Raw genomic sequence first — 26,212 nt, 5'->3', positions numbered from 1 at the left:
AATAAAGTAAATCCACGGCTTATAAGGAAATCCCAAAACTATCCATTTGGCTCTTGAATATCTGCCCCAAAGGAAAAGGAGAAAAATAGTATACACAAAGCTTTTTTTTCCTCGTTAATTAAATTAATAAATAAATTGAAACACATTTTTTGTTGACTTATTATAAGTGAATATTACTAAATAAATTTTTTTAATTCAAAAAACTTCAGTTTAGAAATGTATATAATTTTAATACTACCTCAATCATATTTAAAATATTTTGATAATTTTATAAAACAAAATTAACCATATGGGAATATAATTTATTTATAACGAATTAATTAAAAAAACATAAACTATAATGTGAAAAAAAAATCCATTTTTATATTAAAGTATTTGAACGTATCGTAATTCATGCAAGTAGGCCCATGCAAACTGTCTGAAAGAAACTCGGGAATTGAGGGAGTGGCCTAATTCATCTGAATAAAACCCATTAAGCCCAACTAGCATACAGAACCATCGGGTCAGCCTGATCCATCTGGGCTTCCAACTAGGCTTTTCAATTATCAATTAACAAGCCCAAAAACAAAAAATAAAAATAAAGTAATGAACCAACGACCAAGGTTTTGACCACATAGTTGCAATGGAAACTTCTATAGCCAATGTTTCTCAATGTCAAAAGCAATTAGGTTTGGCTGCAAATTAGGATTTGCAAAGTTTTAACTAATTTTTAGTGTCTCGTTCCAATTCAGTGAGCCGATATTAGATTATCTTTGCCCATCACATTATCTAAATGCAACATTAATGCTTACGGAGCTGACTCTTTTGCCTCGTCCACTTGCAAAAGTCAGCTTAGATTTTTATGGGTAAAATTTTCTGGTTGACCACTCTTTTCTTTGACTTTGTTCCTTTAATTCCCTTTGATTTTTATCTTCTTGAGTAAAACTTTGTTTTTGACTTGACCACTTCATTCAATTGTTGTTTCGATTAAGTCGAACCGAAGATTAATTGAAGTTAATATCCATCCGATTTCAAGCGTTCTTGATAAGAACCACTTTAGAGTTTAGACAATATATATTATTAATTAGTTCCACTTGGGGAACAATTAATGTCATTTAGAAAATCGTGGAATCATTTCCCATTTTCAAACTACAGTACATGGAATTCTAATTGCTAGCCCATGTTTTGTTTTTTTTTTTTTTCTTTCGAGAATTTTAGGCAACAACTTTAACCCTAATTTATCGCACACCTTTAATCATTCAAGTCGAACTAAATCATTGTTATGAAAGTAATATTTAATTTCGCTTCCTTTGTTGACAAGAGATAAAAAAGAAATCACGCAGACACTGATAAGACGCACGAATGTTTTTCATGTTTTGTTGTGTCGAAAAAAAAAAGAGGGCTTTCATAGGCTTTAAAATAGGTGTGTTGAAACTTTTCATGTCGCTAAAGAAAAAGAAGAGAAGAAAAGCACATGATGATGGCTTAAGTATATTGCTTAATATAAACTTTGGTCTGCCTAGTGTTTTGGGATTATAAAAGTCGCCCCCAACAATCACTAAAATATACAAAAGCAACACAATGGGCATGTAGCATTCACATTTGATGGTGTTAATTTTATGGTGGATAAGTAGTTTCACTAGGGCTTTCCATGAATAAAATAATTGAATGCAACTTTGATTGGAATTAATCAAATAGTAATGTTGGGCTTTTAACCAACCGAATGTCTCGAAATGCCAAGGATGGAATGAACAAAGCTTATGTTTCCATCTTTGCTTTCCACTTTAGAGGGATGGCTGGCTTGGTTCAAAGTATGAAACCGGCCTGCTCGAGGCAGCTATGTTTCCTTTCTATAATTGTTGATGTATTGCTATAGGCATGATCCGCGCACGAGCCAGTTTGAGTGGTCAATCACCGTCGTAGGCTAACCATAGCAACAATTTGCATTATTCTTTTCTTCCTCGGTTGGGGAAATGTCAAGGGAAAGGGCCCAACTGTGTCATAAAATAACAATTAATCAGCTTTGCTATAGCATTCACGATATAAACATTCTCCGTCCTTTAAAGTTTCGAGTAATTTTAATATGAAGCGAAGTTAATTTCATTTCCCATGCAGGACAAATAATGACAAGGAGCTTCGTGTCCTGTATGTGTTGTCTGCTCTAGTACAACAAAAGGAAAGTTTTTTATACGCTGTTACGAGTAATGAAACCACTAATTACCTTTTAATAAAAAAAAGGTGAATTACTTAGTCTGCAAAAGTGAAGTTAATTATCTTTGTTTATAACGTATTTTCTGAAAAATGGGGACAGTTTTAGTCTGCATTGTCAAAAAGATTATGGAAATTTACTTCCCTAGACCGTACAATTTTTCCAACCCCTATTGGAAAATGAACTTAGTGGGTTTTTGTTCAATCAAAGATTTATACAAACGTAAACGCCATCTATTAATTCTGACAAATGGCATGACCCAAATGAAAATTTTAAGTTCACTTCATCAAACCAGGGGAGGAAAAAAAGGGTGATTAATTAGGAATTGTTGACCAACATATAACTAGGAAAGTAAATCCTAGTTATTAAATGAAGCCAACTGTGGAAAAAAGAAATTAGGGGGGACAAAAGCATTTAAAAAGAAACGATATGCATGTCCTTTTCCAGCTTGGACATGACCAAAGAGGTGCCATTGAATCTGGACCAAGGTACATGAGTTTTCTTCCTTTTCCTAGTCATATCTCTCACCTTAGCCCATGCCCTAAACATCACAATCTGAAGCCTTTTAATTCTTTATGCAGGTACTGTAGTTACATCTCCATTACCGTACGTCAACTTCATCACCATCATCGATCCTCCTTATTATCGTCATTTTCACATCTAATCTTATCGTCATCTTTATCATATCCATCAAGCTATAAATTCCATGCTTCCCATGGTATTTGAATCAACATTTATCATACTTATTCAGGAACATTTTTACACACAAGTAATTATCCTTGAACATATGTCCTAATTAATTAAATGAGTCGATGGAAATGATATAATTTGATGGTGATTGTGGTCAATTTTTTACATGAAGACGTATCTATATATGGACGGTTAACTAAAAGATTCCCTTTATCTCGCTGCTTTGATCCTCCTCTTCCTCTGACCTTGAATATAATTGGTAAAAATGGTTACATTTTCAACAAAAGGTGACAGACTCTAATTAGTTCGGATTAATGATATACTATTTGGTTGAATCAAAATTTTCTGCTCTCATTTGATAACCAATGGTATGTTACTTGGACGCTGAATCAGACACCCCTAACGTAAAATTAGAAGGAAGAGGATCTTTTGTTCCTATTTGGCTAGCTAACAGAGGCATCCAATATGCTTATTTCCACCAATCACCTGACACCCATGTTAATATTGCACTTTGCCTACTTATGGGGATGGTTACCTGTAAAATGAACTCTCTCGCTAGCCAGAAAGATTGGGGACCCCTTTTATCCAATGTGAGCATCGGATATTTTTGAAGCGAAAAGGGATACATACACATGGATGATGATCACCCCATCTCCCTCTTGAAAGGTCACCTACCCTAAAGTGGGGATTTGGTCCCCACTGTTTTAGACCCGTGGCTGATCCACCATGTGTCCAAGAACATCGCCACGGTCGACATAACACGTGGTGTTTCCACGTTTTGAAAGGTCTTCTCCACCGTAATCCGATCTCGCTCTCTCTGCCAACTAGTCTCTTCCACGGTGTGAACCTTGACAAAGGAAAATCGTAGGCCAGAGTTGTGTGCAAACTCCTCCATTGTACCAGATACGAGAATATTACATTAAAACAAAGCAAACCCAAAGTTGTAATCATGGACCTTTGCCTAGTTGTGCAGCAACAATAGCTGCTTTACATGCTCTGATTATGATCTTTACATGAACTCGTCATCATTTTAATTTTTTTTAGAGTTAGAAACCAACATAGTTACGTATACTTTAATATTAAATGGGAAACACTGTTGGGGAACAAAGACAAAATTGTTTAATCTTATAAAAAACACAAAGCTTTGTAATGCAGGCGTGCATCAAAGAGATGAGACATTTGGGTGCTCGTCTTTTTCTTTGCTGCTATGGCGGCTTTTTTAATTCCATTCTTAGCTAAATGAAGCATGCCACTTTGTACAAGTACTAAGATTAGTTTAATGACTCATTTGGATACTTTTTTTTATCTGTTTTCTCGAACGTTTTTTCACGAGATATGTGTGTTCTTTTATAAATTAAAAATTCATAATCGATTCTTTCTAAATTAAAAACCCAAAATTACTTTACCTCTAATCAATATATTTAATCCTACTATAGCTCAATGTTTTCCCATGGGAATCAGCCAATCAAACCAGTGAGTAGTAAACCTGACTCAACAGAGGAAAAGTTCCAACTTATTATGATGAAACGTAGATGAAAGAACTGTTTCTTTAATGGCAAAAACTTTAAGAGCTTTCAAGCCAGAGTCAACATTATCTCCTTGGCTGCTAGCTAGCCTAGGATGAGGCATTGAGCTTGAAATGAAAGATGGGGTTTCTCTTTCACTTCAACAACTGACATATACTAATATATCAGATACAGTTAAGAGTCCATTTTCTGATAATTTTTATGGTATTATATCTAACGAAAAATTTTAGCCGAAATTCTTCCTAAATTTTCCTACTAATGATTTGGTGATGGTACAACTATCATGAAAGATACAATGGATTGATATAATTTCAACTCGGACGCCCCCTTTTCCACCTGTTTAAGCAACTGTCTAAGTTTACTATTCTTCTTTGAGAAAAAGAAATACAGGCGTCAAACAATGGATAAAACTTTTATACCTAACATATACCTCTTATAGGAAAAAAAATTATATATATATATATATACGCATGCCTCAAAAGAGTCAAACAAATCGAGAGAGAACAAGGAAAAAAGAAGGTATACAAACATATAAGTTTGGGTCAAAGACGCTTCAGATTGAGAAGAAGAAATTAGAGTAAAAAACTCATACTAATACTAATTAAACTATGTATAAATGTTTGATATTATGGTTAATGGTAATTAACAATGGGGGAAAGAGAGAGAGAGAGGGATCTTGATTCCTGTCCATGGACATGAACACACCGTCCATGAGAAACGTCAAACCCCATACTCCCAGAAAACCCGGGCTAGCTTTTTGACAAAAGACCAGGAAACAATGGATGGTTGTCACTCTCAAAGAACTCAGTTTATTTATTCCTTCGTCTTAAGTATTCCTTTTCTCTCGCAGTTACCGGCTTTCAATGAGATTTGATTAATTAGTTTATCTTGCAACATGGTTTTGGATATTGATTTTTGGAAACAATTTTTGACTTTTCTCCATTTGTTGTTGTTGCAGCAAGTGTCTTTGTTTTTGTCAAACTTTCAACCATTCACTAACCTGATTGTTGCTTTAGGTTCTTGATTCCAAATTGTAGGTCTATCACTCCATGAAAAAATGGGGTCTATGCACTTGGAAATGTAAATTTTGTCAGCATTGCTAAGTGACAAATTTGATCTATATAGTTGTAAGGTACTATACCCTACATATTCATCTCAGAGCTAGGGATAAATTAAGGCGCTTTTTGCCTGTGCATAGTCATCTGATCTGTCACCAATAAAAAGCAAAAGAGAAGGAATTATGGAGTTCAAATTCTGCAGAGTTTCTGCCATCAAAACACTGAGGTTTGGGTTGAAAAACTGGCCAAGCTTATGACCCACTTAAAGTCTAGCTGCTCAAAGTGACGAAGAAAATGAAAAAAAAGGCTGCATGCAAGAACTTGACAGCAACAATTGCAGAACCAAAAAATGATGATTTTCAGTAGGCTACCAGTTATGACTTAGTATCTTTCCATGTCAACATTTCATTTGCTTATTACTTTATATATAAATTTATTTATTTTCCTGTAAGCATCATCACATAATTTACTTTGGTCAAAAGTATTTAGTCATAGAAATGGGTTCTCAGTTTCATATGAGAAGAAATTGTTGCCACCCCTAACCACATACTAGGCTTTTAGGCAACAAATGTATCCAACCAATTTTTTTTTTTTTTTTGCAACTAAATCACTTAATTTGCATAATAGAAAATAAAAAAGGTAGTTTCCAAATCAGCTTATTATCACATAGAAACTCTTTTATTCGGATCCAATCTTATAGAGATTCTAAAAAAATATATTCTCAAAAAATAAATTTTTTACCAGACGGAATCATTAAAGTAAAAATTATTCGTAATAAAAATTTTCAAATAATACTATGAAAGTTCTTGAAGATAACACCGTAAATATTTATTTTTTCTTAACTTTGGTTTAAGAATTAAAGAATTGAATCAAAAAGGAACAAAAGAAATTCCAAAACACTAATAATTCGTTTTACTTTTTTGGGCATCATGAATCAATTGTGCACTGATTAGAGCTGTGTAGATGAGAAAAGGGGAAATATGGAGTTGGTGCCTTTATTTTGAAATGGACTGATAATAGAGATGGTGGGATTATGGAGGATTAGCAGTGACAGGTAGTAGTGTTTAAATCCCATAAGAAACGATTAGGTGGGGTGGGGCACGTGTCCTAGAGATTGAATTTTCTTCTAATTGTTTTTTGTGTTGTGCTTTTCTCCTTCCAGTCCCCTTCTGGGGGGTAAGCAATTAAAGTATTAAGAATAACAACAAATTAAAAAAATGAAAAAAAAAATATCCTTTGATGCCTCTTGGAATCTCTCTAGACTTCCACTTTTTCAAGAACAACAAAAGCCCTTTTCACACTCAGTACATTCCCTAATCCATTTCTTTTTAGAGTTATCCCTTTTCCTTTCCTATCATCATTTCTTCTTTATTTATCACTGATTACAACTTGGAAAAAAAAGGGTTATGAGCCCAAGCTTTTCTCAATATATATCTATTAATTTTTTCAAAAGGATCCCAATAAAAAATATAATATTCCATGTTTAAAATGACCATTGATAGCATTAATTCTTAATTTGATTATAAAATGGGAAAGCCAACACTGATGCCTTGCTATACATCACTAAAATTTAATCATCATCTATTTGTTTAAAAGCCTTAAGGATTGGTAAAGAACTAGGGTACGAAGTGTATAAGGAGTTGCGGAGCAATGACTATGAGAGACTTTTTTACAAGTTGTAGGCACCATCACATTATTCTACTCATACGGGCAAGGTTGGTTATCATATGAAATTCTTATAAATTACCATAAAATAAAACATTGGACAGATAGATAGTGCATAATTGCATAAAGGTTAGCTTTTAATTTAATATTTAAAAAATTAATTTTACACGAGAATATAAATCAACTTCGAATTAATTTTTGATGCGAAGCAAGACGTACCCTAATCTTTGATACTATTGGTACATTTTAATAAACTTAAATCAAGTAAAGTAAACAGCATCTTCCTCTCTTAATCATATTAAAAAAGTAACTAATCACAATAATTAATTAATTTTGTGGAAAATATTGGCTGTTGTTTATACTAATAGGGCCACCTTAGTATCACTAATTAAAGATTAATTAATATAATTTAGTACCCTAAATTAAAGTTGTCATTTACATCTAAAATGGATTTGAAGCTTGTAATTATTAGGTGGGTCCTCTAAGCTTTGAGGTTTTTTTTTTTTTTTAATTTTTTCCTTGGGTGGTTCCCCCTTCTTTGCTTCTTTCTTTGAGAAGTAGATGCAAACAAACTAATTATGGTTGGCATTTGATGCTTAGTGAGAATAAGCACCGTCCAATAACATTCCTTAAAGCACTATTCCTCCGACCAAAACAAAACAAAATAAAAGATTTTTTTGGAAGGGAAGAAAAGGATTGTGTCCCCTACAATAAGAGACAAACATGGTATTGGATACTCTTTGAGTAATAGCAAGGGATGGGATCTAAAGCATTGCCATAAGCAACATCTCTTTTCTCTCTTATTTCTTTGTTATTTTTTATTCTTCTGTTCATTAACACGTGATGATCATTACATAGATAATTGCATATATTTAATATTCATAAAGGTATGTGCATGCATCTAATCTAAAACTTAAAATGAATTGGTAATATTTGATGATATGTAACATTAACCAAAAAAAAAAAAGATTTATATAGAAACAAGTATAATATTTTTAATGTTTTGTTTAGGTGAAGTGATATAGATACGGTATACGAAATTAATTAAGCAAAAAATAAAACGACAACATGACAAAAACCCGTTAATGATATGAAATTTGACTTTGATATGATCAAAGATAAACAAAAGTATCTAACATAAAACTAATTAAATGGTAACAATTAAGTAAAAAGATTCAATAATATATGCACACATGTATTGGAGTTTTTGAAATATTCTAATGGTTAGAATTTGGTTTTTTGAAAAAAACCACATAAATACAATTTATTATATTTTTCTTTGCCCCAAAGAATAAGTTGCCCACAATTAATAAATTATAGCTTTCCCATGATGCGTGGTTGACTTGGAGCGTGGACATATGGTGTCCAAAAACACATAGTAGTTCTTTTTACAGAGTATAATTAATCATTTAGGTGGCCCAATATTAATAAAGGAAAAATTAAATAAAAAACAAACTATATATGTACTCTGTCGGCATACACATGGAAAATTAATCAACAAAGCGTGACACTCACTCTCACTCAATATCAAAAGGTTTTTGTCTATTTCTCCCAACAATTATCTTTTAGGAATTTTGCTTAACTAGATAGAAAGAGAGAGATAGGGAAAGGGAAATTCTTAACCCTCTTGTGTTATTGGTTTATTAAACTATATACCCACATGTGGGGTTGCAACCCAAAATTTGTATGGATGTAATAAAAGTGGTCATCCACCTATATATATGTTTAACAAACAAGGTTGGTATTTGAAAACATTGAAGATCATTCACTCATTTTGGTTTGGCTTTGTAAATCATACTTATTGCCCAACTTCCCAAGATGTAATCAATTTCCATTAACATGGGGAAAGGACAAGGAAAGAAAGTTTAATGGGAAAATTTTTTCCATATCGTTAAACCTAATATATATTTGACATAATATGTAAAAAATTCTTTAAATTATTCAAGAAAGTTAAAATAAATTTTTATTTTTTTATTATATTAAGTTAAGTTTTATACTTTTATGTTGAGTTAAATAAATAACATTTATAATTAATAACGGACTCAATCAATATGTTAGATTGTTAATTGTCATTTTATACTGACGTTAACATAATATGTTAATATGTCATAATTATAACGTAACATGCTGATATGACATTATGATATAGCTATATAATATTTTTTACCCTAAACATCAGTGTTACGTCAACATCACATGGGTACGAAATGATAATTGATATTTTAATTAATAACAATTAATCAACCATTAATTATAATAACTTATTTGAATTTTTTTGAATAATTTATAAATTTTTTTAAAATATTTTGTCAATATATATATAATCAATGGGCCAAATCCGGCTGCTATGCTTTCATTTTTGTTAAATTTGTTTAGTTGTTGTCATGGAAACAGTCTATGTATTTTTGGCCTTATTATTATATTATTATCAATAAGGTTTTACTAAATTTGCTACTAGGTGAACAGTGCATACAACATGAACAAAGACTAGTAAACAGTGATAAGATACAAAGCTACTGATCATAGTATAAAATTAGCAGCGTCAATAATTTTCCCAGTGTCCCTTGGGTCGGTCCATCAGTTACTGTTACAGAGGAGAAAAGCCGCCAATCGCCTTTTGACTCCCATCGCCAACCCCATTTAAAGAGTATTTGAAACAAATACAGATGCAAACATATCAAATTAATATCACGGCAATTACCTATCACTCGGGTATTCAATAAATTATCTTATTTTTTTTTCCGAGAAAAAAATCAATTCATTCATTTAACCACCAATAGATTAATTGATAAGTAATCACAAATTTTGTAAACATCGAACACCATCTTTGAAAAATTCATCGATCAATTTATTTATAATTTAAGTGATACATTGAATTAAATTTTGTACATGATTTTCATTTTATATATTAACGTATTTAATATTGTAAGAAAAAAATGTTATGGATCGAAGATGAAGTGTTATGCTTAGCTGCTCGAAAATAATGATTCATTAATTTCTTTCCCATAAAATAATTACTTAATTAATATTAATTAAATGGGTAATAATAACATTGGTGAGTAGTCCCTCCCTAATTAGGACCCTTAAATACCCATACCGCAGTTCAAACAACCCAAGCAGGTCAGACCACAAAAGAAAAAATAAATAATTGTTATATATATATATATAATGAAATATAAAAGAAAAAGAAAACGTGTGGTATTTTCTTTTAGTGGCATCTATGTCTTCCCTCCCGGTGGTCCACCTCCTCACTGCAAATCAAGCTTCCCTTCTATCACATTTTCCTGGGGGGTTTTGTCAATTTTTTTTTTATCTTGATTTATAGTTTTGGGACTAACAATTAATTAAATACAACAGTTTAATAAAGCTTTTAATGCATTGAATTAATCCGGCTTGAATTTATATATGAGTTTAGAAAATTAAATTAAATAAATTTAGAAAGTTTTTTTTTTTGTGAAGGAAATTAAAAGAAGAAATACCTTAATGCTCTTAACTATAGAACTTAATTTGCTTGGATTTGGAGATTATTTGGTCTTATTTCATTTGTTTTAATTTTTGTTTCTCGAAGAAGTGCAAATTCTTATAATTAACATTGTAATTAAAAAAATAATTAATTAATATATTGAGGTAATTTAAACCATCTCCATAGAATTTAAATTCCCCTCCCCAAAAAAAGAAAAAACATTTCTCATTTCTTGGCTGAATGTTATTCCAATTGTTCAATCTACTCTCTTTTGATTGCCATTCTCACCTTTATTTCCCTGCTTTTATGAAATTACTGACACTATACGAATTTTAACCTATTGATAAATGGTTTAAAAGTGATGTTTTGCTTTTAATGTTTCAAGAGAGATACTCATAGGTGGATTCAAGATTTTGCATAAAAAAGTAAATAAAAAGCAATCATACAGATTATAAACTTATAAATTTTAAATTTTATACATATAATAATAAAAAAATTAAAAACTAAAAAATGACGGTCACTACCAGCTTCACTCCACCTCAGAAATACTTCCCTTTTGTGTAACCTGATTTATATCTTTTTCATCAGGTACGGTGCATTCTTCTTCTATTATACTCTCACTACACTAAGAATTATCACTTTAGGAAGCAGGAACTGATCTCTGGCGAAAAAAGAAAAAAGGGGAAGTAGAAGAGAATCTGCCAGTTTGAAGAGGGCATCTCTCATGCAAAAATATCATTCAAGTCCAAACTGATACAATCGTTGCCTTTGAATTTAGGGAAAGCTAGCCATAACTCTGGGTAATTAATGAAGTGGAAACTGGGGAAAGATGAGTCCTCTCCCCCCCTATATCTTCCTTCTATGTAGTAATAAAAAGATTGCTAAAGCCGCCCTAACGCTACTCTTATAAGATATAAAGACTGCATGCTTGCCATTTTTTTTCCTTTTTAGTCTTGCAAGTTATGCCATGGTACTGTTAGACTTTTCCAATTCGAGACAAGTCCAACACTCTCACAATGTCAAAATTGCAAATAATAATAATAATAATAATTTCATGGGTTTTTTCAATCTTTTATTTTTTGATTAAATTAGCTCAATTTTAATTTCTCAATCAATTGATATTCCAAAATATTGAAATAATCAGACATGTAAAAGCAAATCTCTGTAAAATTTAACAGACGTTTTTCACTCCGTTACCACTAAACATAAAATATTTGAGATTCATCAACGTTAATTTTTTTTTTTTTATAATTGAGGAAATGGGGAATTCAAACCCTACTCCTTAAACAAAAGATCATGCATTAACCGATGACTTAAATGTTCCGATAAACTTGATCAAAGAATTTATAAAAAAACATTTTGACTCTATTTTATTTTTAGGTTGAAATAAAACTAAAATCAACCATTTTTTTTTCTTTCTTAATTCTTCAAAGAAAGCAAGTTTACAGAGTGAGAAAAGTTGAGTAAATGGTGGTGAGGAAAAGCAAGGACGAAAGCTATTGAAAGCTATGGCGATTGTTTGTTAGTTGGGGGTTTGAAAGGGAAGAGGTGGGGTGGAGAGAGCAGAGACTGAAGAGAGCGAATGAAAACAAGAGTACGCAGGTCGTGAGCCATTACATTAGAATTGCACATCGCTTGCATGGGTTTTAATAGCAAGTTGATGGTGGTCGTAGAGCCATGCCCACAGGCACAGCCGCCTAAGCAATGTAGCAATTAGCAACGACATTTAATAAATTAGACAATATAATAATAATAATAATTATTATTATTATTATTATTATTATTATTATTATGTCATTGACAATATAATGTAAATATATATTTTATATACAATGTACCGAAAAATATACTTCTATCTCATTAATTAATATATTATTCTTAATTGACCAATCTACTATTAGAAGAACATTAATTCATTCCGTGTTAATCAGAGCTTAATCTTTAATTCAACTATATGAATATGAAATTCATACCCAAAATTAGTAATTATATTTTTTTTGCTAAGTTAAAAGAAATTTATTAATATATCACAAGCGATACAGTAATTGAATTAGTGAAAACTATGCTTACTACATAAGAAAATAGTAAAATAGAACTGTTGAAAGCAACCAAGTTATTATATGAAGCTAGAAATCAGTATTCATGGTATGAATCAGTTAAGTAATCGGAAACTATACACATCATTACCAACCTCGTTAGATAATTCAACGAAACATGTTATGCGGAAGTAAAAAATTGTTACCTAATCGGCACCACGTCATGAACATTTCACTTTTTATCCATGGCACCAACAATAGTAACATGCATATTGTTTTCAATTTTTCTCTCTCCCTTGAGTTGTTAGTGAGAATTGGCTTGCGTATGAGCTAAAGTCTAAAATGCAAGGGGATGGTACCAAGCAGAGACAAGATTGGAGACTCGAATCAATAGGAATAGAGACAACTTGTTTGGAAGCGAAGAAATTTTTTTTAAAAAAAAGAAAAACAAAGAAAAGAAAACGATTCCCACGGAACTGATATAAATTAACATAGTTGCACACAGAGAGAGAGAGAGAGAGAGAGAGAGAAACGAAGAAAGTCAAAGGGTCAAACTTCAAAGCCAATCCCCTGTTGCTATTTGCTAACTATAATTACTATCGAGCTTAAGTGTTTAATTAATTGTTTAATTAAACCCAAGTTCCCTATTACCTTTTTTTTCTCCATTTTCTAACCAATCTCCATCTATAAAACCCCACTTCTTTATCTTCCCTGTATTAATCCAACTCTCTCTCTGATCTTTTTCTCTCTTTCTTTCTCTCTCAACAGATACGTATCCTCTATATCAAAACCTTTTGTCCTTCAAATTCATTTCAATCAATCAGACTCTTCATTTAAGGGAAATGGATGTTAAAGCAAGGGGCTGTAGCGCAGACGTCCAGAGTGAAGAGGAGATGGACTTGAGAAGAGGTCCTTGGACTGTTGAAGAAGACTTTAAGCTCATCAATTACATTGCTACTCATGGCGAAGGCCGATGGAACTCTCTTGCTCGTTGCGCAGGTATAATAGTACTAATATTTACTATTTATCTTTCTATTTTTATTTTTGTTTTTGGTGTTGTTGGTGGTGGTGATAGAGAACATGTGGCAAGGAGAGGTTGCCATAGTACAACAAGTTGACAAGTTGATTCAAACTTTGTTTTGGGTCTTGTTTCCATCTCCATGTCCTTTCATGATTTTAATGAAATGGAAAAAAAGAAAGTCCCCTTCCATCGCCGTGAAGCAAAAGTGCAAAGTTCCTGCTTTCCTTTCCTTTCCTTTTCCTTCTTTTAATCCTCTCTCTCTCTCCCTTCTCTCTTTTCTAAGCAAAAAAAATCCTGGGGGGGGTTGATTCTTTTCTTTTTCTCCCCAATTGTTTGATCAATGGAACCCCCCGAGGATTGTTTGGTATAAGAAAATACCAACTTGAAAAAAAAAGTAAAAGCTGCACGTTTCATGGAAAAGCTACAGCATATTTTAGAGAATTTGTGGGCTTTGAATGTGAGGTTGATGATGTCCGAATAGGAGAACTCAATCATGAAAGTTAAAAGTATGGGAGAAAATGAGCTCTCGTTTTCTTCCCCCCCAAACATTTGTTTTCCAAATTAACTTTACCAAAAAAAAAAAAACTTGTCGTGTCTAAATAGAATTTTGGATGAAACAGGTCTGAAGCGAACAGGAAAGAGCTGCAGATTACGATGGTTGAATTATCTCCGACCCGATGTTCGACGTGGGAACATCACTCTTGAGGAACAACTCTTGATCCTTGAGCTTCACTCTCGATGGGGCAATCGGTAAATGCTTTAACCTTGACTCTCTCGACCATCGGTTTCATGATGTTTTTTTTTCCGATATAATTTATAGTGATTTTTGTTTTCTATCGAACGATTACAGATGGTCCAAAATAGCCCAACAATTGCCTGGAAGAACGGACAATGAGATCAAGAACTACTGGAGAACCCGTGTCCAGAAGCATGCGAAGCAGCTTAAATGTGACGTGAACAGCAAGCAATTCAAGGACACCATGCGTTACCTCTGGATGCCTAGGTTAGCTGAAAGAATTCAAGCTGCTGCTGCTGCAGCCACCGCCACCTCCTCCACCTCCGTTACCACCACCACCACCACCACATCCGCTTCCGCCGCCACGACGGCGCCCAACGTCGGCACGGGGCAAATGGTCTTGCCTCATGGGGTTCTAGGAAATGACTTTGGACGTGCACAAGTAACCCCAAGTTACACCCCGGAGAATTCAAGCACCGCAGCCTCATCAGACTCTTTCGGGACCCAAGTCTCGCCGGTTTCCGACCTGACCACCGATTATTACAGCAACATCCCGGTTTCCAACAACCCTAATCCGGATAACTACTTCCAAGCTAGCCAAGCCGGTTACTCTGACTCCCTGATAAGTCCCTCCGGTAATTACTACAACCATGGCATGGATTTCCAGTCCATGGAGCAGAACAACACCAACAACCCCTGGTTAGATGGTGGTGATGATGCATCAGACAATTTCTTCAACCCTGAGGATTTTTACTTCTTACAGCAGCAGTTCAACTTCAACATGTGAAAAAATATTTATCAAAATACAATAAATGGAGGAAAAAAAATTGAAAAACTCAACATGTAGGGTAAAAAAGGGAGAGGGAGAGAGAGAGAGAGTTAGAGTTAAAAAAAAAAACTGAATAATATATCAGAACAGCTATAGAATTTGGATCAATTAGTTTGTATTTTGTTACTTTAGGTCTTTCCATTTTTTATTTGGGGGTGGTAAAAGGAAAAAAAAACTTGTAATTTGAGGCTTTTGTTTTTACTTAATCTCATTCAATGATATTGACTTAATTGATTTTCTTCTTATTTTTCTTTTATTTTTAATTAGGAAAATGAGTTAAAATAATGGATTAAATATGAATAATTGGTTCCACTTTCTGTTTCCCTTAAGATGTCTATCTATCATTAGAATTTTTTGCATCATGTAACTCTTCTTCAAGTGATTTCTACTTTATTGAAACCTTGTCCATGGGGCCTGAACCACACACCCTCCCCTAAGCTTCTAGATTACCAAAAAGAAAAGGGCTTAATTACAATAAATTAAAGATTTAGGAAACGTGGCAGCATCCTATTCATCCCTTTTCGCGTTTAAGTTGGCCATTAAGAGACCTTTTTTTTTTTGGTTCAAACAATCATCTAATCTAATCTAATCTAATCATGTTTTAAGTGAAAAAAAAAAAGTACAATAGCAAACTCTCTCCATTACCTAGTTTTGTTTTTTGGTTTGCTTTTGTACGGACAAAGTTTTTGCTTCGTCCGTCTAACAGGACAAAACTTTTTCTTTTACCACTCTTTCAGTCTCTAAATATTTATTTTTTTTAATTTTTATGAAATTTAAAATAATCAAAAAATTGAGACAAAGACGGACCGGGTAAATTAAATTCCGTTCACATACGAGTATTACTTGATGTATGTTTTGATAAAGGTATAATTATTTCTCTTAATATATTTATTTAATATATTTTATACATTTACTATGCAAAATTATGCAGACGGTGACAGCAACCATACATAAGTGTGAATAATTAAAATATATATTGATAATACATACAATTTACTTTACAAAATAATTAATTTTTCTATTAAGAAAAAGGAAGTGGCACGTGCGAGGATAACGAGATGGTGAAGCACGTGATGGAATAGTGTGGAGAGAGAAAGAGAGAGGGAATGGCGGCTGGGAATCTTTGTAGGCCGCGTGCCTATGAAAGAAGCCACCATGTGGTCCCATCCGATTGTGGTGTTAGGATGATGACACGTGTCCTTTGAAATATATATATTTATCTGTATTTTTTTATTTATTTAGGCTTCCACCTCCCACCACCAAGCACTCACAGCCGCAACCCTTGAAACAGCCCCTATGCAACAAATTCCACGTCAGACTTACCTTCTTGCCCTTTTTTAATTCCTTTCATTATTTAAATTTAATTAGCAAAATGAAATAAAAAAGTAAATTAATAATAATTAAATGAATCCGGAAATTGATCACTTTTTCATGTGCTGATGTTCATGTTGCTACTGCACATAATCTTGAGTACTCGTAAATTTTCATTAATTAATTAATTAATTAACTCTTTATATTATAAACGCGTTAAGTATATGCTATTAATTTAATCATACACAATTAAAGAATTTCTTTATGTCAAAATAATAAGCAACCCAATTTTAATATGCCATTAGTCTAATCTTTATGAATTTATAACGCCTCTTAAATTAAACAATGTGCCATATTCTTCATATAGGTATTTTTTTTTAAAAGCATTATTTATATAGATATTAGTTAGAGTAGATGTTTATTTTGATTATTCATTGAAATTTTTACACTAAAAAAAGAAGAAGAAGAAGACAACCCTTTTCCTTTATTCTTTGTTTACATCATTTTCATTCTTCGGTTACTTATGTCGATGAAATTAATAAAAAGAGATCATGCGAAATGCAAAAGAGAGCAAAGACTAAAATTCAGCTACAACTGGAATCCACAAACAGAGCTCGGCAGTTGTCTTGGAGCCACGTTCAGTGTTTTTACCCTTCCCCTTTCCTTCCAAATAAAACTTTTCTGATCATGGGGGGCCACCAGCCACTGACTTTTGCCAAGATGTGGGGTCCAGATTAGAGCCACGTGGAGATCCAGGTGGCATCCCATGCTATTAGTACAGGATTCGGAACCTGTTGGAAAGCTACCTTTCATGGCCTTGGGTATTAGAGTTACAATGTATCTTTTCATAGGAGACTGTGGGAGGGGTCCTTCAGCTGCTGCTATTTGATAAGGGGGGAGGGGGGGAGGTGGGGTTTCTGTGCATGTGAAATGTGATTCTCTTGCGCTGGTCAACAGGAGGAAAAGTCTTCCTACCCCACACGACCTTTTGTTTTCTTTTTCATGACTAAGAATTTGTAAGAGATATTTACATCAATATTGGTTTATCCCCTGGAAAATTAAAAAGGAAAGAGAGAATATGGAAGGAGATCAGGGAAGGAAATTAAGAAGAAATGTCACTAGGATGGCTTTAGATTCCTAACCTTCAAAATATTCATTTTGGAGGAGAAAAAAAATAAAAGGGTAAGCTTGGGTTAGCCTTAACTGTAAAGGGGGTGACCCTTGCTATACATGCACCTAATTCCAGGGCCTCAACCTATAGTTCATTTAATGTGGAAATTCTAGCTTAATGTTGAACAGTTACAGCGCCTTCTGTAGCTTTTAATTTTTCGTACATCACCTGCTACAGTTTTGTATGGGTAGGCACTATAGGTTTGAGGTGGGAATCACTGCAAACATTTGTAAAATCTGAGACAGGTTCTTGTTTATAGACTATATTTACAGAAATTTTAACATGCTGATGCATCCGAAATGCAGCATTAATCAAGAGGTTCAAGGCCAGGCCAGCAGCACAGTGCCATGCTCCCTCCACGCATGCTTCCATTACTGATATTGCACCACTAGGATGGACCTTGGAATTAGCTTCATGGAAATTAATGGTAAACCACAGCATAATTATTTTAGTTCTCTTCTTTCTTTCCTCTCCAAGATAAAACAGTTAGTAAGCTTTCTTCCCCGCACCCCCCAAAACAAGATAAAAGAGAGATAAGATCAAAGGCCACCAGATTCACATTAATTCAGATCTCTCATTCTTAGTAAATTAAAAGAGGTATCCATGGTCTCATGATGCATTTTTAGCCTCAATCTTTAGTACCATTTCAAGCCAACTGACATATGTTTCCACACACACCATTCCCTTTTTTCTTTCTTATTTATTTTTTTGTTCACTTGCGTGAAGCTTTCCTTTTGAAAGCGATCCTTGAAGTTCTCTAAGCCTCCTAGCCACAACTTTCATGGAGTTCAACCAAAAGTTATCAATGAATCAATGTCATGTATCTTTCAAATTTCTACAGCACTCACCATATTACCAAAAACGTGCACAAGATCTTTCCAACCCGTAACCAATAAAGCAATTGCTCATGATGGGGTTCCACTATAAGTAAGAACATATGTTGTTGTTGTGCTTATCCAAGTCTAGCAAATACAAAAAACAAAATTTATGACACCCCCCTCCCCCAAATTTCTAACACATGACGGTTATTGTCCTAAGTAAGGTACAAGTTTTGTGCTACATACAAGAGAAAAAAAAAAGACCTTTATTTATATTCATCCTTCCACTTCATTTTTCAATAAAAGGAATTGAAGATTCTCATAAAAGGCATAACATATACAATATGAATTGAAATTGATTCTTCAATATCAAACATGTGATAAATCTTTCTAATTGAAATTTTTTACAAACAAGAAGAGAAGTCACTTGTTCGTAGAATTTCGATTTTTATCAATTCATCAACGAACGAGTTTGTCTCTTTTAAAATATAATTGAAAAACAAGATAGAGATCAAATTGTATTAATTGATACTAATCAAGAGCTTGCTATAGCCTAAGCAACACCAAAGATTGCTCATACTACTACCAGAAAACCAAACATCAAATGTCCACAATATGTCATAAAAAAAAACCCATGTGAATCCATGTTTTGATAGGAGGTAGAGTATATCAATAACTAAAATGCAAAACAAAATTGTTGATTAATTAAAATAATCAAAAATGGCTGGTGGAGAGAGATATGGTTGTAATTAGATGCGTAATAAAATTAAGATGGGTGCAGCATATGTTACATGTTGTTCTCTTGATCTTGATCCTCAGTATAAGATAAGAGTAATGATGGGAACTTTAATTAAACCACGCAAGGCAAGAAACCAAACACTTTTCCTCTCAATTACGGTTATGCCCAACACAACCCTTTTGCTAAATTGCTGTTCACAAACCACCCCATACTTCCTCCAAGGCTAAATGAGCTTAGCCATTCATTTATCTGATGTTTCTTCTTCCTAACTTTCATTACCTTAAATGGAAATGGAAGTTAACATTGAAAGGCATATGTGCTTGCCACCATACCCCCTCCTTTGCTTAGGTGCACATGTTCAAGTAAACAAGGTTCGAAATCCAAATCCAACTCAATTCGTTGTACCCTTTTATTCAAAAACGAGTTTAAGGTCAAACCTCTTCTCTCAGTACCAAAAGAAAAAACAACCCAATATACATAAAATATAACAGATATGGAAACAATCATAATAAAGCACTTTCAAGTATTAGATAAAGCTTTATTTGTATATGCCTTGATCAAATTCTGTGTACAGTGTGTTTGCGTGAAGCACATTATAATGTAGAAAAATACTGCAAGATGATATCAGGCAGTCCAAGCAGAGAAGAACTGCTGTGTGGTCAAAAGCTACATTCTACTGCTTAATTAATTTAGTCATAGATTTAGGGATAGAATTTGCAAATTTGATAATGGAAAGAGTGAGGGTGACGACAAGGATTACATCATAAGCCTCGTTCTAACTGGCTAATCAAATGATTTCTTAGTAAGATAAAGCAGCCTAGTGGGATTAAACAAGAAGAATGAAACACCCCCAAGAAAAACATGGGTCAAGCAGACTGAATTCTTTTTAATCTTTTTAATTTAATGCCAATGATTTAGCAGCAACGCGGGGGGGGTGACACAGCCATTTGAAAGACGGTCTTCAACCTGAAAGTTTGACTCCGTAAGCTTTGAAAAAACACTAAAGGCTAGTTTAGTTTATCTTTGAGGATTTGCATACTTCATTAGGTTCTTCAGCTTTTCACCTAAACCATTTTCGTTTTCCATTTTGGGTATAGGGCTTAAGGTGAGAAACACACACAACGCAAGTCGGTTCCATATGTCGTGAATCATGGTGGTTTGGTGTTGTTTAGATTTGGAGGCTCTATTCCCTATGGCATGGGCCCAGAAAAGACTTTTATGGGTATGGTCAGCCGGCATGTCCAAGCCCGGCTTCTGGGCTCAGAGTCAAGCCTGCTATAATATTGATTTTTCATTTTACTTGTACATGGTTGGGCCATCCTTCTTATGCTGGGCTTACTTCCGATTGGTTCAGAGACACTGCTCACAACAAAAACCAAATAAAATTTATAAATTAACTGAATTAACCGAAAATCAAATTTAACCATTGGTCGATTAATTTAATCAATTCGGTTCATAATTGCATTAATTAAAATTTTTAAATAAATTAAATTAAATTATCAAATCTTAATAATATCACAAGCTTAGTAATCTCAGAACAAACATAATTAAAAATATTAAACACTGAAACCCCATAGTCAACAAAAAGTAATTTGTTAGTTTTCTAAAACTAAAAAATAGATCAATTTTATCAACATAACACCTAGATAAATATCAATTACTTTTCCTTGAATAAACTCATTTTTAAGCTTGAAAAGAATATCGGCTCGATTTTCGCACGTAATTTTTTTCACATGCATGAAATGGAATTTTCATTATTATGCACAAAAGTAATTTTAAAAAGAGAAAAAAAAAGTAAAGAAAGAAACAAAAATAGAAATGTCTTGACGTTTCTTTATTAGCGTGTGTGGACCACTTCTATTTCTAACTTATGAAACTCGTTTGCTCGATTCATAATGTTATAAACTTTTCAATATCTATTTATTAATAGGAGATTAAAAGATTTTATTTAATTTTTTTAAAAAAAAATGCTTAACGTGATAATTACATTAACTGCCACAGGAATTTGCGGTGACGAACGCGTTTCCTGCGTATGAGAAATTAACAATGACATAAAACAGAGATATTGATTCCACACGTGCCAACAAAAAGCACAACAAAATTTTTTCCTACCAAAATATCGCCATTTACCCAGACGAATGTATCTTTTTCGTCCCTTAAGATATTTTTTCCCTTTTTTCCTTTTTATATATATATATTCGTAGAATGGCTCAAAAAAAAAGAAAAACAGCTGTTATTTTTAGCCAATGATTCTCGTCCACGTTTAAATGTACGTACCCAGGTACATATACATATACGGTGCTTTACCTACGATTTTATCCATTCATAAAATTCCACGTCAGAAAGCAGCCTTGATTTCCGCACATTTGTTTAACGAGTAAAGATGGGGACCACCGCCTACCAACCTGATCCATTCGTAATTGCAAATTTTATTAAGACTGTCTTACCCTTCTGAGATCATTTTTTTATTATTTTAAAGAAAGCATGTTTTTTTTTTCTTTTTTCACGCTTTTAATTTTCTTTCCTGTCATTGTCAGAAAAATACATTTCATTCCACGAAAATTGAAAGTTCAATATGTCCGAAAAATCTACCTACATTTTAGAAATTTACAAGTTTTTAAAAAATCAAATTACTTTATTTGTGCTTTTAATAAAATATATAATTTAAACCAAATATATACAAGATTAATGATAATTTTTTTCGATTTTGGTTTTAGATCAATGTTCTTTCTCATACTTTTTTTTATCTAAAATTATTAATAGATTTTAACTATACAAATTTAAGGTTATATGTTGATAATTAAATTAGAACATCTAACATAAATTTTAATTAATTTCTCCTATTATGAAAATTACAAATTAATAATTATTATTTTTGTCGAAAAGATGATATTTAGGAAATGGTGTACGAAGAAAAAGATTTTAACTGTCAACCTCAAACAAAGTTACCACCAGCTAATGGAAACAAAAAAAAATTCCTTTTTTTCTTATTTTTTCAATATAAAAAAGTTGAAAAAGAAAATAGAAAATCAAAGATAATAACAACAACGTCATCGTTGCGTAGGATTTTATGGTAAACTCGAACCAACAATATTAAAAAGGCCATTCACGTGCAGGGGCATAAATGTAAGTCAAGGCCATTTGGATTTTTCCTTTTTTTTATCTATAAATACCATCGAATGCCTTTCTTTCCCAAATCTACAAATCTTCAGACAAAGCTCTCTGTTTCTCGATTCAATTGCAACTGTGAGTATTTCCACTTAAAAGAATTTCCAATTCCATTTTTAGTTTTAATTTTAGTATTTAATTAATTATTGAATTATCTTCCTTTTTTTTTTCTAGATTTAGGCTTGTCTTTGTTTCTCTGTTCTTCAATTTTTAAGATTAACAGAGCTGTGTGCATATATATATATATATATATATATATATTATAGAAATTGGATTCTTGAATTCACTAAAAGGGAAAAAAAAGGAAAAAAAAATGAAGTCTAGCACTTGTATTGGAATCTCGAGCATGAAACCTTGTTGTAGAATCCTAATTAGTTATAAAAGCTCTTCCATTTTCGGGTTATCTCCCCCTAAAATGAACCGTTCAGGTATCCACAATTTGTCGAAATCACTTTCTAAGGCAGTTGATCGCCGTAGGTTCCACTGTTATAAGCATAGTAAATCACAGATTGTAGGTTATAAGTGTGCTGTTGATTCGAATCGGCGGGCTTTTAGTGTGTCCGATTCAAGCTGGGGTCAGTCTAGGGGTTTTACGGGTAGTTTTTGTGTCAATAAAGGTAGGTCTAGGGGTGTTTTAGTAATTCCCAAAGTAGCGTCAGATTTTAGGAACCATTCGACATCAGTTGAACCTCATGTTAACGAGAAGAACTTTGAGAGGATTTACATTCAAGGCGGGTTGAATGTGAAGCCTCTGGTGATTGAGAGGATAGAGACAGGTAATGGATTAGTTAAAGAGGACAATACTGGTATAGATGTTAATGAGTCAGGTGTAAATATTGATAATGTAAAGGGTTTGAATTTGACTGAGACTGAGATTGAGAGAGAGGTGTCTGAGATTGAGAAAGAGGCATGGAAGATACTACGTGGTGCTGTTGTGAACTATTGTGGACATCCAGTGGGGACTGTAGCTGCTAATGATCCAGCAGACAAGCAGCCATTGAACTATGATCAGATATTTATCCGTGACTTTGTACCTTCAGCGCTTGCTTTTCTGCTAAATGGAGAGCCAGAGATTGTGAAGAATTTTCTTCTTCACACATTGCAGTTACAGGTACGTATGATCTTTATAGTTTAACTTTGCCTTTGCATTTTAATTACAATATAAGTGGGCTTTTGATGATTGGTGGCAAGTTGAACACCTTATGTGAATTGATTGGAACTTTATGATATTACAGCTGATTTCGCAAATTGTAAGAAATTAGAAAGATTTATCAATGCTATGTTAACATTTAGTCCATAGATGAATGTGAATTGATGCAGATTTAGTTTTGGTGTTTGCATGTCGCAGTGATGCTGTAGAAGAACAATTTAGGAAGTGGAAAATATGCACATATTACTCATTTGATGCCATTTTACATGTATGTTGTGCATTTTATGGAGCACCAGGGAATGCCATCATGAAATAGTATCAAAGGAGCTTCATTACTTTAACTTGTGAATTAATATCTTCTGGTTATTAGATCGGGGTGATGTATTGATGGGCATTCTTATATTATTTTTGGGCTTGGCTGTTCTTTGATGATGTTGTTGTTGGTTTCAGAGTTGGGAGAAGACTGTGGACTGCTACAGCCCTGGGCAAGGGTTGATGCCAGCAAGTTTTAAAGTTAGAACTGCCCCTCTTGATGGAAGCAGTGAAGCATTCGAAGAGGTTTTAGATGCTGATTTCGGTGAATCAGCCATTGGTCGTGTTGCCCCTGTTGATTCTGGTATGATATATGACTTTTAGTCACTGCAGCATTTATTGATAACTACTTCTTCAACATTGGATACTGTCAAAATAGTTTTATTTCTAGGTTTTTATTCTCTGACTATCATAGTGTTTATTTGCAAATAATGGTTATATCTTTTTGACATTACATTAATCAAGTTGTAATTTTTGCTGTGAGAATTTCTAGAATCATAATCACTTGGTTACTATCTTCACAGGGTTGTGGTGGATTATCTTGTTGAGAGCTTATGGAAAGATAACTGGTGACTATACGTTACAAGAGAGGGTGGATGTGCAAACAGGCATAAGTCTGATCCTTAATTTGTGTTTAACTGATGGGTTTGACATGTTTCCTTCTCTGTTGGTCACTGATGGCTCCTGTATGATTGATAGACGAATGGGTATTCATGGCCACCCTCTTGAAATTCAAGTAAGCAGAATAGTTTTTAGTACATATATTAAACATTTCACTTGTCGATTTATTATGTTTAACCCTTACTCTTGCTTTGCTTTGTCTTATAGTCGTGTTTCCCTAATACCTGATTTTGCAGGCCTTATTTTATTCTGCTCTGCGTTGCTCTCGTGAGATGCTCACTGTTAATGATGCAACCAAGAATTTGGTCGCTGCCATTAACAGCCGACTCAGTGCACTCTCATTTCACATCAGAGAGTATTACTGGGTTGATATGAAGAAAATCAATGAGATATATCGTTACAAGACAGAGGAATATTCGACAGATGCCATCAACAAGTTCAATATCTATCCAGATCAGATTCCTTCCTGGCTAGTAGATTGGATTCCTGATGAAGGTGGCTACTTCATTGGCAATTTGCAACCTGCTCATATGGATTTTAGGTTTTTCACCCTTGGAAATCTTTGGGCCATCGTTTCTTCTTTGGGGACTTCAAAACAGAATGAGGATGTTTTGAATTTGATTGAGGCTAAATGGGATGATTTTGTGGCTAACATGCCTCTTAAGATTATTTACCCTGCTCTAGAGTCTGATGAATGGCGGATAATCACTGGAAGTGACCCAAAGAATACGTGAGACTCTTATCATTGTATTACTATGTTCTTTAACTTTTCGATAAACATAGCAAATAGGTGAATACCATTGTTTAGAAACTGACTCTCGTCTTTGCAGCCCGTGGTCATATCACAATGGTGGATCTTGGCCAACCCTCCTGTGGCAGGTAAAGCTTATATTTGATCAAGTTATCTGGATTTTGAAATCTTTTATAATGCTTGTGAAGGTTGATTATGCAATCAATTACCTATCTGTTACACCTTGGTCATGTAATGATTGTAATGATCCTGAGTCCCATAATTATTCTCCTTGAATGGTTTGCTTTTTGTTTTATCAGTTTACGTTGGCCTGTATAAAGATGGGCAAACCAGAATTAGCACAAAAAGCAGTTGCTCTGGCAGAGGAAAGGCTGTCAGCAGATCAATGGCCTGAATACTATGACACAAGAAGTGGGAAGTTTATAGGGAAGCAATCCCGGCTCTTCCAGACATGGACAGTTGCTGGTTTCCTTACCTCAAAGATGCTACTGCAGAACCCACAGAAGGCATCCCTTTTGTTTTGGGAGGAAGACTATGAGCTTCTTGAGACCTGTGTTTGTGGCCTTGGCAAAACCGGTCGAAGGAAGTGCTCACGCCTGGCTGCTAAATCTTAAAGTCACGGCCAGTAATGACCGTTCCTTAATAAAATGCACTAGCAAGCATAGGAGAATTAAAAAAAGGTTTAGATGAACACTCAAGTGCTGAACGAGACATGGAGATGACTATAACTAAACCAAAGGACAGAGTTTAGTGAACTTCAGAAAATATTCCTAGAGCTAACAGCCGTCATTCATGTAAAGTAGTACTTGTTTGTTGTATCATTCATGGAGGACTGACTTGAATTAGGTGGCTCAGTTTTTGGTAGCCTCTTAACATATTTGTACGGTTCTAAAAAATCTGAATAATTGAACATATGACTTCATTATTGCAATATATACATGACACTTTCTTTCCATAGA

At 33.6% G+C, this 26,212-nt stretch overlaps 2 protein-coding genes across 3 annotated transcripts; both read left to right on the top strand.

The window, feature by feature from the left end:
- On the top strand, window positions 13,341–15,452 carry LOC18603713 (transcription factor MYB108). 2 transcript variants are annotated; one of them, XM_007035830.2, is made up of 3 exons: window positions 13,341–13,625; window positions 14,268–14,397; window positions 14,498–15,452. In XM_007035830.2, the coding sequence occupies exons 1-3, from the start codon at window positions 13,469–13,471 to the stop codon at window positions 15,168–15,170; spliced, it is 960 nt and encodes a 319-aa protein (XP_007035892.2). In that variant the 5' UTR covers window positions 13,341–13,468; the 3' UTR covers window positions 15,171–15,452. The 2 variants fall into 2 exon arrangements, with proteins under 2 accessions (XP_007035892.2, XP_007035893.2); XM_007035831.2 differs by lacking the exon at window positions 13,341–13,625 and adding an exon at window positions 13,931–14,153.
- On the top strand, window positions 22,594–26,212 carry LOC18603712 (alkaline/neutral invertase A, mitochondrial). Its single transcript, XM_018119952.1, has 6 exons — window positions 22,594–23,530; window positions 24,020–24,185; window positions 24,406–24,617; window positions 24,739–25,232; window positions 25,333–25,381; window positions 25,553–26,212. Exons 1-6 carry the CDS (start codon window positions 22,733–22,735, stop codon window positions 25,865–25,867), a joined length of 2,034 nt encoding a protein of 677 aa, XP_017975441.1. The 5' UTR covers window positions 22,594–22,732; the 3' UTR covers window positions 25,868–26,212.

Source organism: Theobroma cacao, chromosome 4 (assembly GCF_000208745.1).
Source record: "Theobroma cacao cultivar B97-61/B2 chromosome 4, Criollo_cocoa_genome_V2, whole genome shotgun sequence".
Taxonomy (NCBI): domain Eukaryota; kingdom Viridiplantae; phylum Streptophyta; class Magnoliopsida; order Malvales; family Malvaceae; genus Theobroma; species Theobroma cacao.
Note: the sequence above shows the minus strand (reverse complement) of the source record. Positions and strands in the feature narration are given on the sequence as shown.